General features: G+C 39.1%; 1 protein-coding gene across 1 annotated transcript in view; it reads left to right on the forward strand.

The window, feature by feature from the left end:
• ABCA3 (ATP binding cassette subfamily A member 3) overlaps positions 1-13,364 on the forward strand; it is a 117,486-nt gene that overhangs the window by 36,489 nt on the left and 67,633 nt on the right. The window contains 5 exon segments of the mRNA XM_021006534.2: positions 1,289-1,369; positions 1,584-1,848; positions 3,584-3,711; positions 5,017-5,182; positions 6,851-7,110. Coding sequence (XP_020862193.1) covers positions 1,316-1,369; positions 1,584-1,848; positions 3,584-3,711; positions 5,017-5,182; positions 6,851-7,110 — 873 coding nt within the window. The 5' untranslated portion in view covers positions 1,289-1,315.

The raw sequence follows: 13,364 nt of genomic DNA on the forward strand, positions 1-13,364 counted from the left end.
AAAAGGAAGACCCTGATAAATTCCATAAACCTAAATATTTTGCTTACTTATTTGTCTAGTGGAATACAAATAAAACACTTTGAGGATAGGAACTGCATCTCACTTTTGTGTTTGTGTTCACATATCCTACGTATTGTTTTGTTGTTGTTCAGTCATTTTCATTCATGTCCAGCTCTTCATGTCCCCATTTGGGATTTTCTTGTCAAAGATATTAGAGTGGTTTGCCATTTCTTTCTCTAGCTCAATTTATTTAGATGAGGAAACTGAGGCAAACAGGGTTAAATGACTTGCCCAAGGTCACACAGTTAGTGTCTGAGGCCATATTTTAACTCAGATCTAACTGACTTACCCAGGGTCACATAGCTAGAAAGTGTCTGATGCTAGATTTTAACTCAGGTCTTTCTGACTCCAGGTCAGGCGCTATCTATTGTGCCACCTAGTTGTCTAATCTATGTATAGTAGGTCCTTAATAAATGCTTCTTTATTGGTTGACTATATAAAACAAATGTGTTATCTAATTAATATAATGTTGAGCAATCCCATATATCAAGTGTGCCACTGGACCAAATGCCAAAGTAGATAGAGGGCTATCGTTGGAGTCAAGAAAACCTGGGTTCAGGTCCTGCCTACAATACATACTAGCTCTGTGACTGGAGGCAAGTCATTCAACCTTTCATTTGTAAGTTACAGATAGACAGACCGAGGCTATATATAGAAAACTTGCATGTATGAAGGGAGTTTCCACATTAGGGGTTTCTCACACTAGTGAAATAAGACATGAACTATGCTCTCTCATTACTAAAAATGAAAGAAAGAAAGAAAGAAAGAAAGAAAGAAAGAAAGAAAGAAAGAAAGAAAGAAAGAAAGAAAGAAAGAAAGAAAGAAAGAAAGAAAGAAAGAAGAAAAGAAAAGAAAAAGAAATTTCTGGGACAATGATTCTCTTTTCATGCAGGTACATATTCCTTTAAAAAAGATAATCACTCACCCTGACAGACCTTGTGTACTGATGACACAGAAGGGAACATGACATTCCAAAGACTCCTTTGGGCCATACAAGAAGCCCGTGGTCTTAGGTGTTTTCCTCCGTGTGTATGTCATTTCTTTCATTAACGCTGAAAAGGCTAAAGAGCAAAGGAGAAGCCGTGTAGGGGAAAGGGAGAATTTATATTAGACTGACTTGCTCTTTCCTGTTGTTTTTACCTTCCCTTTCAATATATCTGCAACTAAAGATCTGCAACTAAAACGTATAATACAAACCCTGTTTCTCTTTCTTCCTGTCCCTGTCTAGAGTTGAGTTTTCCATTTGGACAGAAGAATGGCTGTGTTCAGGCAATTTACACTTCTTCTCTGGAAGAATTACACCTTAAAGGTAGAGACGGGTGTACATGTGGGAAGAAATGGGGTGCGGGACATAGCACAAAAGGGAAAAATAATTCCAGTTCCCTTTGATTCAGTTGTGACTGTACCTCTTCAAGCAGGGGACCTCTGGAATCCACAGAGCAAGAAGAGGAAGTTATTCTCAAAGGGGTGCTCTGTATATGTACTCTACTTTGGATTAATACAGAATTTCATTTCTCTTTTAGAAGCGGAAGATTGTAGTAACAGTCTTGGAAATTCTCCTGCCATTGCTATTTTCTGGGATCCTAATTTGGCTTCGCCAGAATATTCACTCAGAAAACATTCCCAATGCTACCATATATCCTGGCCAGTCCATCAGTGACCTGCCCTTGTTTTTCAACTTTCCTCCCCCAGAAGATACGTGGGAGCTGGTTTATGTTCCTTCCAACAATGAAGCTGTGAAGAATGTCGCTGAGATGGTGAAAAAGACTTTAGTCATCGACATGAAAGGTTAGATGGTGTGGGGAGATAGGAGTTTTCCATAAATTTATTACCAAATGGTTTTATCAGAGAGCTCTTTTGGGCTTAGCTCTTTATACATGTCCCTTTTAGCAATGAAAATCTCTGTAGATTGATGTGTTTTGGAAAATTGGGATTAAAAAAAAATCATAGTGTAGTATCCCTAACTTGTTGTATGACCTTGGGCAAGTCATTTGACTTCAATTTCCTCATCTGCTAAATGGAAGGAATAGTTCACAACTTATCTTTCAGTCTCACAAAAGAAACAAATGAGATAATGTTTATGAAAGTCTTCTGAAGAGTATAAAGCTTTACAGAAAATCAAGCAATTATTCTTTGTATATAGAGGGTGATCAATAAATATTTGTTGACTAAGATTTTTAATAGTAGAAGGAATAATAAAACAATAAGGGGACAAACACAGAGAACGTTTTCCTTGGCAAAACCAAAGTTCTATTTGTGATTTGTTCAAAGGACTTTCCTGGAATGGGCCTTCTGGGGCATTGCTCTAGAATTGAGTGCATTAGGAACCTTTGAAAGATCTTGACCCTCACCAATGCTTTCAAGTCCTTGCTTTCAGGACAGTCTTACTCATTTGAAAAAGTTTGGTATGTACTTTCCCCTGGTATTTCAAAATCAGGAAATGCCCTAGCTCTGTTTGTGAAATAATTCCAGTAATATAATCTGTTTACATCGGGTTTTGTGAAGGAGGGGAAAGCATAAGGGAAGCAGGAGGAGAAGAAGACTGACATGCTTAAAGAGTGACCACTGATGATATTTAGTAACTGTATTCTTCACTAATAGAATACAGTGTAACAGCCAATACTGGAGACCCTCAAGCAGAGGTTAGGTAACTGCTTATTGAGGATATTGTAAATAGGATTGGTAATTGGGATAGGGGGCAAATTAGATGGCCCCTAATAACTGTTCCAATTCTGTGATTCTATCATTAATACTATGCACAAAGGGAAATTGTAGCTGTAGTGCACAGGGCCTGATATCTTGATTTTGCTTCTTAATTGAAGGAAATCCTTGATCTAACAGTGATCTCCTCTGTTAGAATGTGAGCTGAAAGAGATTCCATTTCATTCCAAGGGTAGCCTTATTTTGCTCAGCCTCATAAGGCAGAACCTCAGTCTATGGGTTGAAGTTATATAGAGAGGCAAATTTCAGTTCAAATGAAAAGAAAGTTCCTAACAATTCAAACTGTCCAGAAGCAGAATGGACTATCTTCAGAAGCAATGTATTACCTGTCGCTGGAGATCTTCTAGCAGAAGCTGGGTTAGCATTTGCCAAGGATGTTGTAGAGTTGATTCATGCTTCAGGTATGGATTGGACGAGAGGACCTGGAAAGTCCTTTACAGCTCTTGGTTCAATGAGCAGCGTCTAAGTCATGCATTCAAGACCTGATTCTGTTGAATTCAACAAACATTTAGCACCCTACTACGTACAAGGTCCTATTTTTGGTTGTGTAGGAGACAAGATAAGTAAGTGAAAGTTTACAATCTAATAAGTTGGATTGCTTTCCTAACCACTGCTATATTTCATCCTCCCTTGAAGAGGGAAGAGGACTTGTGTCCTGGGGAGGCCTTTTTATGGGAACATAGAGAGCTTTACAAGTCCAGCCTCCCTTGGCTATGGATGAAATAGGCCAGCGCTCTCACATCTCCTTGGATGATTGAACAATATTATCTTATGCAGAATACTCACTTTGTTTTCTCTGTAGTTCATGGCCTTCCCTCGGAAAAGGATTTTGAAGATTACATTAAATTTAATAATCACTCTTACAATGTGTTGGCTGGTATTGTGTTTGAGCACAGCTTCAGTCATTACAAGGAACCCCTGCCACTTGAGGTAAGGGAGTATTTATTTATTTAAATTATTTTTATGATTGCAGTTGGTTTCAGTGATTTTTTTTTTTTGCGGGGGGAGCTAGGCAGTGGGGTTAAGTGACATACCCAGGGTCACATAGCTAGTAAGTGTGATGTGTCTGAGGCCAGATTTGAATGCAGGCCCTCCTGAATCCAAGGCCAGTGCTCTGTCCACTGTGCCACCTAGCTGCCCCACCTTTTTTTGAGGCAATTGGGGTTAAGTGACTTGACCAGGGTCACACAGCTAGTAAGTGTCAAGTATCTGGTCTGAGACCGGATTTGAACTCAGATCCTCCTAACTCCAGAGCTGGTACTCTATCCACTGCACCACCTAGCTGCCCCTGGTTTCAGTGATTTTAACAAAGAATTCAGCCACAGAGGCCCTAAATCATCATCTATCTTTCTGCCTTCATTTAGTTCAGTCAGATAGATCTTTGTCTTGCTTCTGAATGATTTTCACGTTTATGAATAAACAGCTGTCAGTACAGAATGATTTTTTTTTAATAGGCAATTGGGGTTAAGTGATTTGCCCAGGTCACACAGCTAGCAAGTGTCATATGTTTGGTCTGAGGCCGGATTTGAACTCAGGTCCTCCTGACTTCAGGGCCAGTGCTCTATCCACTGCGCCACCTAGCTGCCCCAGTACAGAATGATTTAACCCACTTCTTGTCTGAAGCTATGGGGCTAGGCCTCATGATCTCTCAGGCCCTTTCTAGCTCTGTAAGTTTGCTAAAGGGGTTATCGGTTCCTAGGCCTCTGCTGTGGTGTGGGATGGCATGCATTCCCTTATGAGCAGAGTAGCTAGCTAGCATTTCAGGATGAAGTTAGGTGTGATTTCTCAACATTTTAAATGCAGTATTTTTTAGAAGAGAATGAAGATATTTTTGTGTGGCTGGCCTGATGGCACTCGTAAGACCCCTATTCTGGAGTTGGGAGTCAGTGAGATCATCCATTTATTCCATTTAAGTTGTGATTCATGATGCCTCAGTTATTCACAGCTTCTAAAAGCAACCATTTGTTCTGCTGAGTGATGGAGAGACTGGCTTAGGTAGCCTAATTACTGTCTGTGTCACTATGATGGGGTTTGTTACTTGGTTCAGGGCAAGATTGCTAACATTGTCTGACTCAGTCTTTACTCACTTGAACATTTACTGTATGTGAGCATCTGTCCCACAATCGTATGATCAAAACATCTTTTTGCCTAAAAAAGAAGTATTTATTCTCAGGTTTCAGATGAAAAATGTTTGTTCCCATGGAACACAGTTTGTTTCTTATTTGACCTTTGTAGGTTAAGTACCACCTGCGCTTCAGTTACTTTCGGAAGAATGATATGTGGGCTGGGACAAATCTCTTTTTTCCGAAAGAGATTGAAGGGTGGCACACTACCTCTCTCTTTCCACTTTTCCCGAATCCAGGACCCAGGGAACCCTCATTTCCTGATGGAGGAGAACCTGGTGAGGAGAACTTGATATGCATGGTTTTTGCTTGTTTGTTTGTTTTTAAATAGCAGTTTCTTCAGCTGCCTAAGTCAGTTCAGTTCAATAAATATTTATGAAGAAACCAATGTGGGGGAAGTAGTACTAGAAGTAGTACTAGATATAAGAGAAATGCAAAATTTAGATAAGACCTAATTCCTGCCCTTGTGGAGCTTACAGTCTAGAATGGGTACTTACCACATACACTAAAAGTATAAGAGAAATTAAACTAGGAATTAAATAAGGAAATTCTGTCTCAGGGAAGATGATGCACACATGTAGGTACATATAAAATGCCACAATGTCACAAGATAACAAGTGTTCTAGATATCTGCTTCATCTTGAATTTTAGGGACCTTATTTTGGTTTTCTGTTTGCCAATTTTCCTTAGCCTCCTCCCCTGCCCCTATGCAATTGATTGCCCCATGTTTCCAGGTCTATTTCTCCAACATCTCTCAATCCAGTTTCTTCTGTCCCTCATCCAGCCACCACCTTAGGTCACGCTCTTGTTCCAGCTCTCCCTGTGTTGTTGCACTAGACTTCTCATTCGTTTTAACTCTCCAGTCTACTTTCCACACGTTTGCCAAAAGTGCAAATCTGACCTTGTTTAAGAAACTTCAGTGGCTCCTTATTCAAAAATGAAATGTGAACTCTTTGCTGTGACATTTATACATTTTATATATATATAATATATATATATATATATAATATATATATATTTTTTTAAGGCAGTTGGGGTTAAGTGACTTGCCCAGGGTCACACAGCTAGTAAGTGTCAAGTGTTTGATCTGAGGCCGGATTTGAACTCAGGTCTTCCTGACTTCAGGGCCAGTACTCTATCCACTGTGCCACCTAGCTGCCCCTGCTGTGACATTTTAAGCCCTTTGCAGCCAGCTGCAGCCAACCTTTTCAGACTTATTTCACGTTGTCCTCCTTTATTCACTCTGCATTCCAGCTTACTTGCTATTCCCCAAGCTTAGCATTCCATTTCTTCCCTCCACACTTTTGCATAGGTTGGCCACCATGCTTGAACTATACTCCTTCCTCACCTCTGGCACTTAGAATTCTCAGCTTCTGTCAAGGTCCCTCTTAGGCGCCACCTTGTATAGGAAAGGTTTTCTAGTTGTTAGGATCCCCTAGGCGTTAGTGCTCTCTCCCTCCTCAAATTATATCACATTTACTTATCTGAAGCAAATGTTATATCACCACAGCAGTATGTATACTCCTTGGGGGCAGGGAATGTCTCTGATAGCACCCTGTACATGGTGCTATCAGTTGAATTGAACCATCACCTTCATTTTTTTGTGGTATAATCTTGCCTATCCTAGTTTTAGACTGTGTCTGGTCATATCTGTTCTGTTCATATCAAATACTATTCACATAAAGGAGAAGTAGAGGTGAAAATATTACTGCTTGCTCCTGTACTGCATTTTGTGTGTACATTTGCTTTGTGGGATCACTAAGGCAGAAAAGATTGCCAATAGTAGGGCCAGAGACGTGACCATTTCTCTCCATCCCTCAGCATGAGAACTGTGGGAATGTCCTTCATACCTCCACTTACGTGGTGGGTAGCACTCTGAGAGCCAGTTGCTTGGCACCTCCTATTTTCGACTTACTGGGGTTGGTGTCCTTTCCTTTCTTACTTAGGATACATCCGAGAAGGATTCCTGGCTGTTCAGCATGCTGTGGATAAAGCCGTGATGCAATATCATGCAAGCACTGCCATGACCAGACTGTTTGAGAAGGTCACCATCATTGCAAAGAGGTTCCCGTACCCACCGTTCATTTCAGACTCTTTTCTGGTGGCCATCCAGTACCAGCTTCCCTTGCTGCTCATGCTGAGCTTTACTTATTCCACACTCACCATCACCCGTGCCATTGTACAAGAAAAGGAAAGAAAACTGAAGGTAACCATCTTTATGTTTGGGTTTTTTAACTACTCAACAAGTCAATCCTAGCAGTTTAACTTCTATAAATAAATGTTGTCTTGGAACTGTTACTTTAGAGCTGCTGGAGTTGTGATGACGCTCACTAGCTGCCATATTTGGGCAGAGCTTGCATAGCAGCCAGAGGAGTTATTCACTAAATATATAACAGCAATATGGGCATATATAGTGTAAAAAGTTGTGGCATGATTTTATTCTGCTTGTTGATTTACCCCAAATCACAGCCTTGACAAAAAATCAGAAAACATATGTAAAGTGCTAATACTTATGCATAGTACTATGTGAAGTGCTACACCTTGGTGAATATAATCTCTGCTCTTCAGGTATTAACAGTTAGAGATTATGTTGTAAATACATAAAATACCAATAGCGGAATAAACACATTAATGTATAACTGAACAGTAAGGTGGTTTCTATCACATATAGATGTATGGTTTCATTTTGTTCAGTTGTATCACTTGTGTCCAACTCTTCATGACTCCATTTGGGATTTTCTTGGCAAAGATACCAGAGTGGTTTGCCATTTCCTTCTCCAATTCATTTTACAGATGAGGAGACTGAGACAAACAAGGTTAAGTGACTTGCCCAGGGTCACACATCTTGTAAGTATGTAAATCTAGTAAGATTTGAACTTGGGAAGATGAGACTTCCAGACTCTAGGCCTGGCCTCTGTGTCCACTATGCCACATAGCTGCCCATGATGATATAGATATAGATATGGATAGATATGGATATATTTTAAGGTAGCACCAGGTAGTAGATGAGGTATAACTCCAAAGCAATGTGAGTTCAAATCCAGCCTCAGACATATAACACTCACTAGCTGTGTGACTCTGGGCAAGTCACTTAACCCCAATTGCCTCACCAAAAAAAAAAAAAGAGGTTATATACTTAATCTAATAATAATAATATTACTCAAAAACATTTTTGGGATTCTTTTTTTTAATTACCTTCAAAGTTAGTGGCTCATTATTTTGAATATGTCAAGTGGGCACAAACCTTGAAGGGATTACAGGAGCATTTTAAAGGCTTTGAGTGAAAAGTTTTAGAAAATTGAATGAGGAAAGCCACTCAAGACATTTAACACTACATTTGAGAAGGTTCAGAATGTGGTGTTAAATGTCTTGAGCACGGTCAGTCTCTCAAGAGCTGCATCTTCTGGCTGCACATCCTTCCATTTACTCTCCAGGCATTTCTGGAGATGGATATGGCTGTGAGCATGGTGTCTACTATTGTATAACTGTATACTATTTATATTGTATGTAAATAGCAAGGTGGTATTGTAGACCTTGATTTCAAATACTTTATTTCAGTAACACATTTGACCAAGTCTTTCATAATGTCATTGTGGGGAAAATGAAGGAAGGTGAACTTGATGAAAAAGATTACACAGATTCATAATTCTTTCCCAAAGAGCAGTAATGAATGGACCTGTTTGTTAAGCAGAAGGAGGTTGTTAGTGGCATTATGCAGGGTCGTGAAGGTGGATCTTGTGAGTTATCAGGATAAATGGACTTTGTCTTGTTTAACTTGGGTGAAGGACAATGAAATCCTGCTTATCAAATTTGCATAGAATAGAAAACTCTGAAGAAGAGCTAATACATTGCACAAATCTTAAATAACTCAGCATGTTGAACCAAAAGGCCAAAATAAAAAGATTAAATTTAGTAGGATTTATAATAGCAAAAGAAACTGGTCTAACCATCCACAGGAGAAGCACAAAGTAGATGAAACAATGTCTTGCCCACACCAGTGGTGTCAAAAACCAGGGCCATTAAACTAGACATGAGGATCCCTGCTACTGCGTATTGACTTACAAAACTATACATTAACATTAACTATGTTCTGTTGTATTTTTTGTTACATATTTCCCAATTATATTTTAATCTGAATTGGAGACTCACGGGCCACATGTTTGACACTGTAGGCAACTTATTGAATTACTCTGTAAATATGTGTATTTGGACAGTAGCTGCAAATGAATAACAGAAGGCTAACGTCCTCATCCATATTCATAGCACCACTATCCCCCAAATCACCTAGGCTTGAACTTTGGAGTTATCTTAATTCTTCCCCATGCCTTGCCTCACATGTCCATTCAGTTACTTTCCACAGTCTGTCTAGAATCTGGCCCTTTCTCTTCACTCCCACTTAGGAGGCTGCTTGTGTGGTACAGGCATAGAGTGCCGGACCTAGAGTCAAGAAGACCGGAGTTCAAATCCTACCTGAGATACTTGCTAGTTGTGTGATGCAGGGCAAGTCACTTAAAAACAACAACAACCAACTTCCCCCCAAGAAACCAAAACAAAACAAAAACTTCTGTCTGCCTCTGTTTCCTCATCTGTAAAAAAGAGATGCAAACACCCATCTCCCAAGGCATTTGTGAGGAACAAATGAGATAATATTTGTAAAGTGCTTTGCAAACCTGAAAGTACTGTATAAATGCTAGCTATTATTATTTCAATGACCTTATTTTAAGCCTTCACCTCTTCTTGACTAGAACTTTGTAAGAGCCTTCTTTGTCTCCAGTTAATTCCCTCTTCAATCCATCTTCTGTACTACTGCCCAAGGAATCTTCTTAATGTACCACTATTATTACATTTCTTTTCTATTTAAAAACCTTGAGTGGCTCTCCATTGCCTAATGAAGAGAATTTAAACTCCTGATGTTGGCATTCATTCAAGATCCTCTAACATACTTATCCAGTATTATCTCATTCTGCTGTCTTTAATATATTTTGTGTTCTAGCCAAACTGGACTATTTTTCCTTCCTTGTTCTCATCCTTCTTTACTTATACCACAGGTATCAAATTTCTGGCCAGCAGGCACAACTCAATGTAGCCAACCAGATTAAAATGTAATTGGGAAATGTTTAACAAAATAAATAAAAATACAGTACAGCACAGATAATGTTAATTTGTGCTTTCTAAGTCTGAAGAGCAACAGAATCTCTAGAGTTGAGCAGGTTCAGTTTTGATAACAAGCATGGGAGAAATGCTTTGGAAATTGTTATGAAATCTATTGTGAACCTAGATTCCTAGATGGTCTCGCCACCTCCTGACTATCCAGGAGAATTCTTCAAAGATGTCCAACAAGGATTAATAGGCGTGGGCTTTATAAATGTGGAAGACCGCTCTGGAATTTTGACTCTTGATCAAGATTACAATAACATAGGAAAATTCTTAAATCGTATTTTAGGTATGAAGGTCCACCAGCAGTATTTTTTGTTTCAGTATTTTTCAGACACACTTAATGCAGTCATACAAAATGTCAAAAAAAAATGGTAGATATGATATGGGTATTTTAGATCTTGGTTCTGGAGATGAGAAGGTGAGGAAAACAGATGCTAAGAAATTTCTAACACCAGGATATTCAACCTCAGGCCATGTTGAACTATACACAATAAGTATAGAAAGAGGAATGTCTTGGGAAGAAGCAACCAAGATTTGGGTGGAACAGACAGGACCACATGATGGCTTTTATTTATCGCTGCAAATAAGAAATAACAAGAAAATTGCCGTGTTGGTGAAAGAAGGGAATCCCAAAAAGAAGCTTTTCCTAGTTTATAGACCAAATACTGGGAAACAGCTTAAATTAGAGACTTTGGCCAATCATGCAACATCTGGAAATCTGTTTCTATTTGAGTTTGACACCGCTGTCACTTAAGACTAACTCAAATGCCACTTCTCACTAAACTACTAAGGCCCCTTCCAGTTCTAAATCTAAATTGAAGCCATCTATGATAATATGAATATGATAATATGAATCTATGATAATAGGAATAAATGTAAAGTCCTAATACTTGGGTTCAAAAAATCAACTTAAGTTGACACCTGGCCTTGACAGTCTTTCCTGTGAAAAAGATCTGGGTGCTTTAGTGGTCTGCAAATTCATTATGAATCGACAGAGTAAGATGGCAACCAAGAAAGCTCATACTGACTTGGGTAGCATTAAGAGAGACAGTGTCCATAACAAGAGAGCTGCTATACTCTTTCTACTCTGGTTACATCACATCTTAAATGCTGTGTTCAGTTCTGGGCACCATTTTCCAGGAAAGACATAGACAAGCAAAAATTCATTCAGCAGGACAGTGAAGGGCCTTGAAACTGTGCCATATGAGGATTAACTGGAGGAACTAGGAATGGTTTAGCCGCAAGAGGAGAGAACTGGGAAGTGGGGGTGGGGACAGGAGTGGAGGTGAAGGGGGAGTGGAAATAGCTACTTTCAAGTATTTGAAGGACTTCCCTATGGAGGGGATTAAACTTGTTCTGCTTGTTTCTGCAGGTAGGAACAGTGGGAGCAAAGTGAAGAAAGGTGGATTTAGGCTTGATGCAGGGAAAATGCCATAACAGTTAGAGCCATCCCGAAGTGCAGTGGGCTTCCTTCAGAGGTTGTAGGTTTCCCCTGCCTAGAGGTCTCTGAGTCAAGGCTGGATGGCCACTTATCTGTTATATCCTAACAGTGGGGGATTCTTGTTCAAGTAAAGTTGATCTTGAATCCTTCCTTCACCATGATTGTGATTCTCTACTATCTTTTGGTTATCGTTCTGCCTGTTTGTCTGTTTCTTTAGTCAGATCGTCATCTCTTCCTTGCCCGCTAAGCACAGTTCTGAGGTTAAATAACTTGTCAGTTGTCTCATAGGTAGTAAATGTTGGGGAAGATTTATACCTAAGTCTCTCCTGACTTCAAAGTCATAGAGAGAAGAGCCCGAACTCATACCTTGACATTCTGATTTTGTGTTCTTTTCATTGCAGTTTAGTTTATCTTTCATACTTCATGTATCTTTTAGTTGTCACAGTAATAATGTACAAGTTTTACACACAAATTTATTGCTTAAAGTTTTATGGATGTTCAGTATTTTTATGTCACAATCACAAACTGAACCTCACCTTTTAACAAAGAAAAACAGCCTACCAAAAGCATCCAATATGGTGCCTGTATCTGACATCATAAACAATCTTCTCCCCTAGTTGTCTGTCCCCTACCTCTCTGCTAGGAGGGAGGGAGTTGATGGCCTTCCTTATTATAATGTGTTCTTCCAGGTCATTATTGGTATTTCACTTACTCAGAGTTTGGCATCCTTTTGTTTATCTCTTCATTTACTTTGTCATAGTCATTGTATATGTACTTAAGATTTTGGTTCTGCTTATTTTGCTCTGTATCATTTTATACATTTCCCCCCAGGTTTCTCTGAATTCTTCTTATTTGTCATTTCTACACAGTAATATTCCATTATATTCAATATATCATAGGTTATTCAGCCATTCCCTAGTTGATGGACAACCAAGTCAAGTCAAGTCAGTCAGCAGCCATGTATTAAGTGCTTACCATGTCACAGGCATGGTGTTCAGTGCCAGGAATACAAATCCAAGTAGAAAGAAAGACAGTCCCTACCCCTCCAGACCTGTACTACCACAGAAAGGGCTGCTGGAAATATTTTGGCATATACTAGATCCTTGTTCCCATCTCTCACCTTCTCAAGGTGTATGCCCACTTAGGGAACCACTGGGCCACAGGATGTAAATAGTTTAGTTGCTTTTCTTGCGTAATTATGAAATCAAAACCTAGAACATTTAAAACAATTCATAGCATTTGCTGAGTGAAGTGAGCAGAACCAAGAGGACTTTATACACAATAACAGCCACGTTATGCAATGACTAATATTGTTAAACTAAACCCTTCTCAGCATTACAAGGATCTAAGACATCTCCAGAGGCCTCGGGATGGAAAATGCTGTCCACATCCAAAGAAAGAACTATGGAAGTCAAGTCGCTATCACTTATTTTTACCTTCTGTTGAGTTTTGTTTCATCTTTCTGATGGTTCCTCCTGTTGGTTTTAATTTTTACTTACAACTTCACTAATGTGAAAATATGTTTCATGGGTATGTAAATGTAAAGCCTATATCAGATTGTGTGCCGTCTTGGGGAGGGTGGTGGGGAGGAAGGGGGAGAAAAATTTTCAACTCAAAAGCATATGGAAGTGATTGTTGATAAAATAAATTAATAAAATTTTTAAAAAAAATTCATAGCATTATCAAGACTATATTGGTTTATCTAAATTCCTGCAACCCTCCAAATATTGATTTTTTTTTAATCTTTGCCGATTTGTAGAGCATGAAAGGAAGCCTTGGGGTCTTTTTAATTTGAACTTCTCTATTAGTGATTTGGAGCATGCTTTCACATGGTACTAGTAGTTTGCAGTTCTTCTGAAATC

This window comes from Phascolarctos cinereus, unplaced genomic scaffold, assembly GCF_003287225.1.
Source record: "Phascolarctos cinereus isolate Bilbo 61053 unplaced genomic scaffold, phaCin_HiC Scaffold_4;HRSCAF=312, whole genome shotgun sequence".
Taxonomy (NCBI): domain Eukaryota; kingdom Metazoa; phylum Chordata; class Mammalia; order Diprotodontia; family Phascolarctidae; genus Phascolarctos; species Phascolarctos cinereus.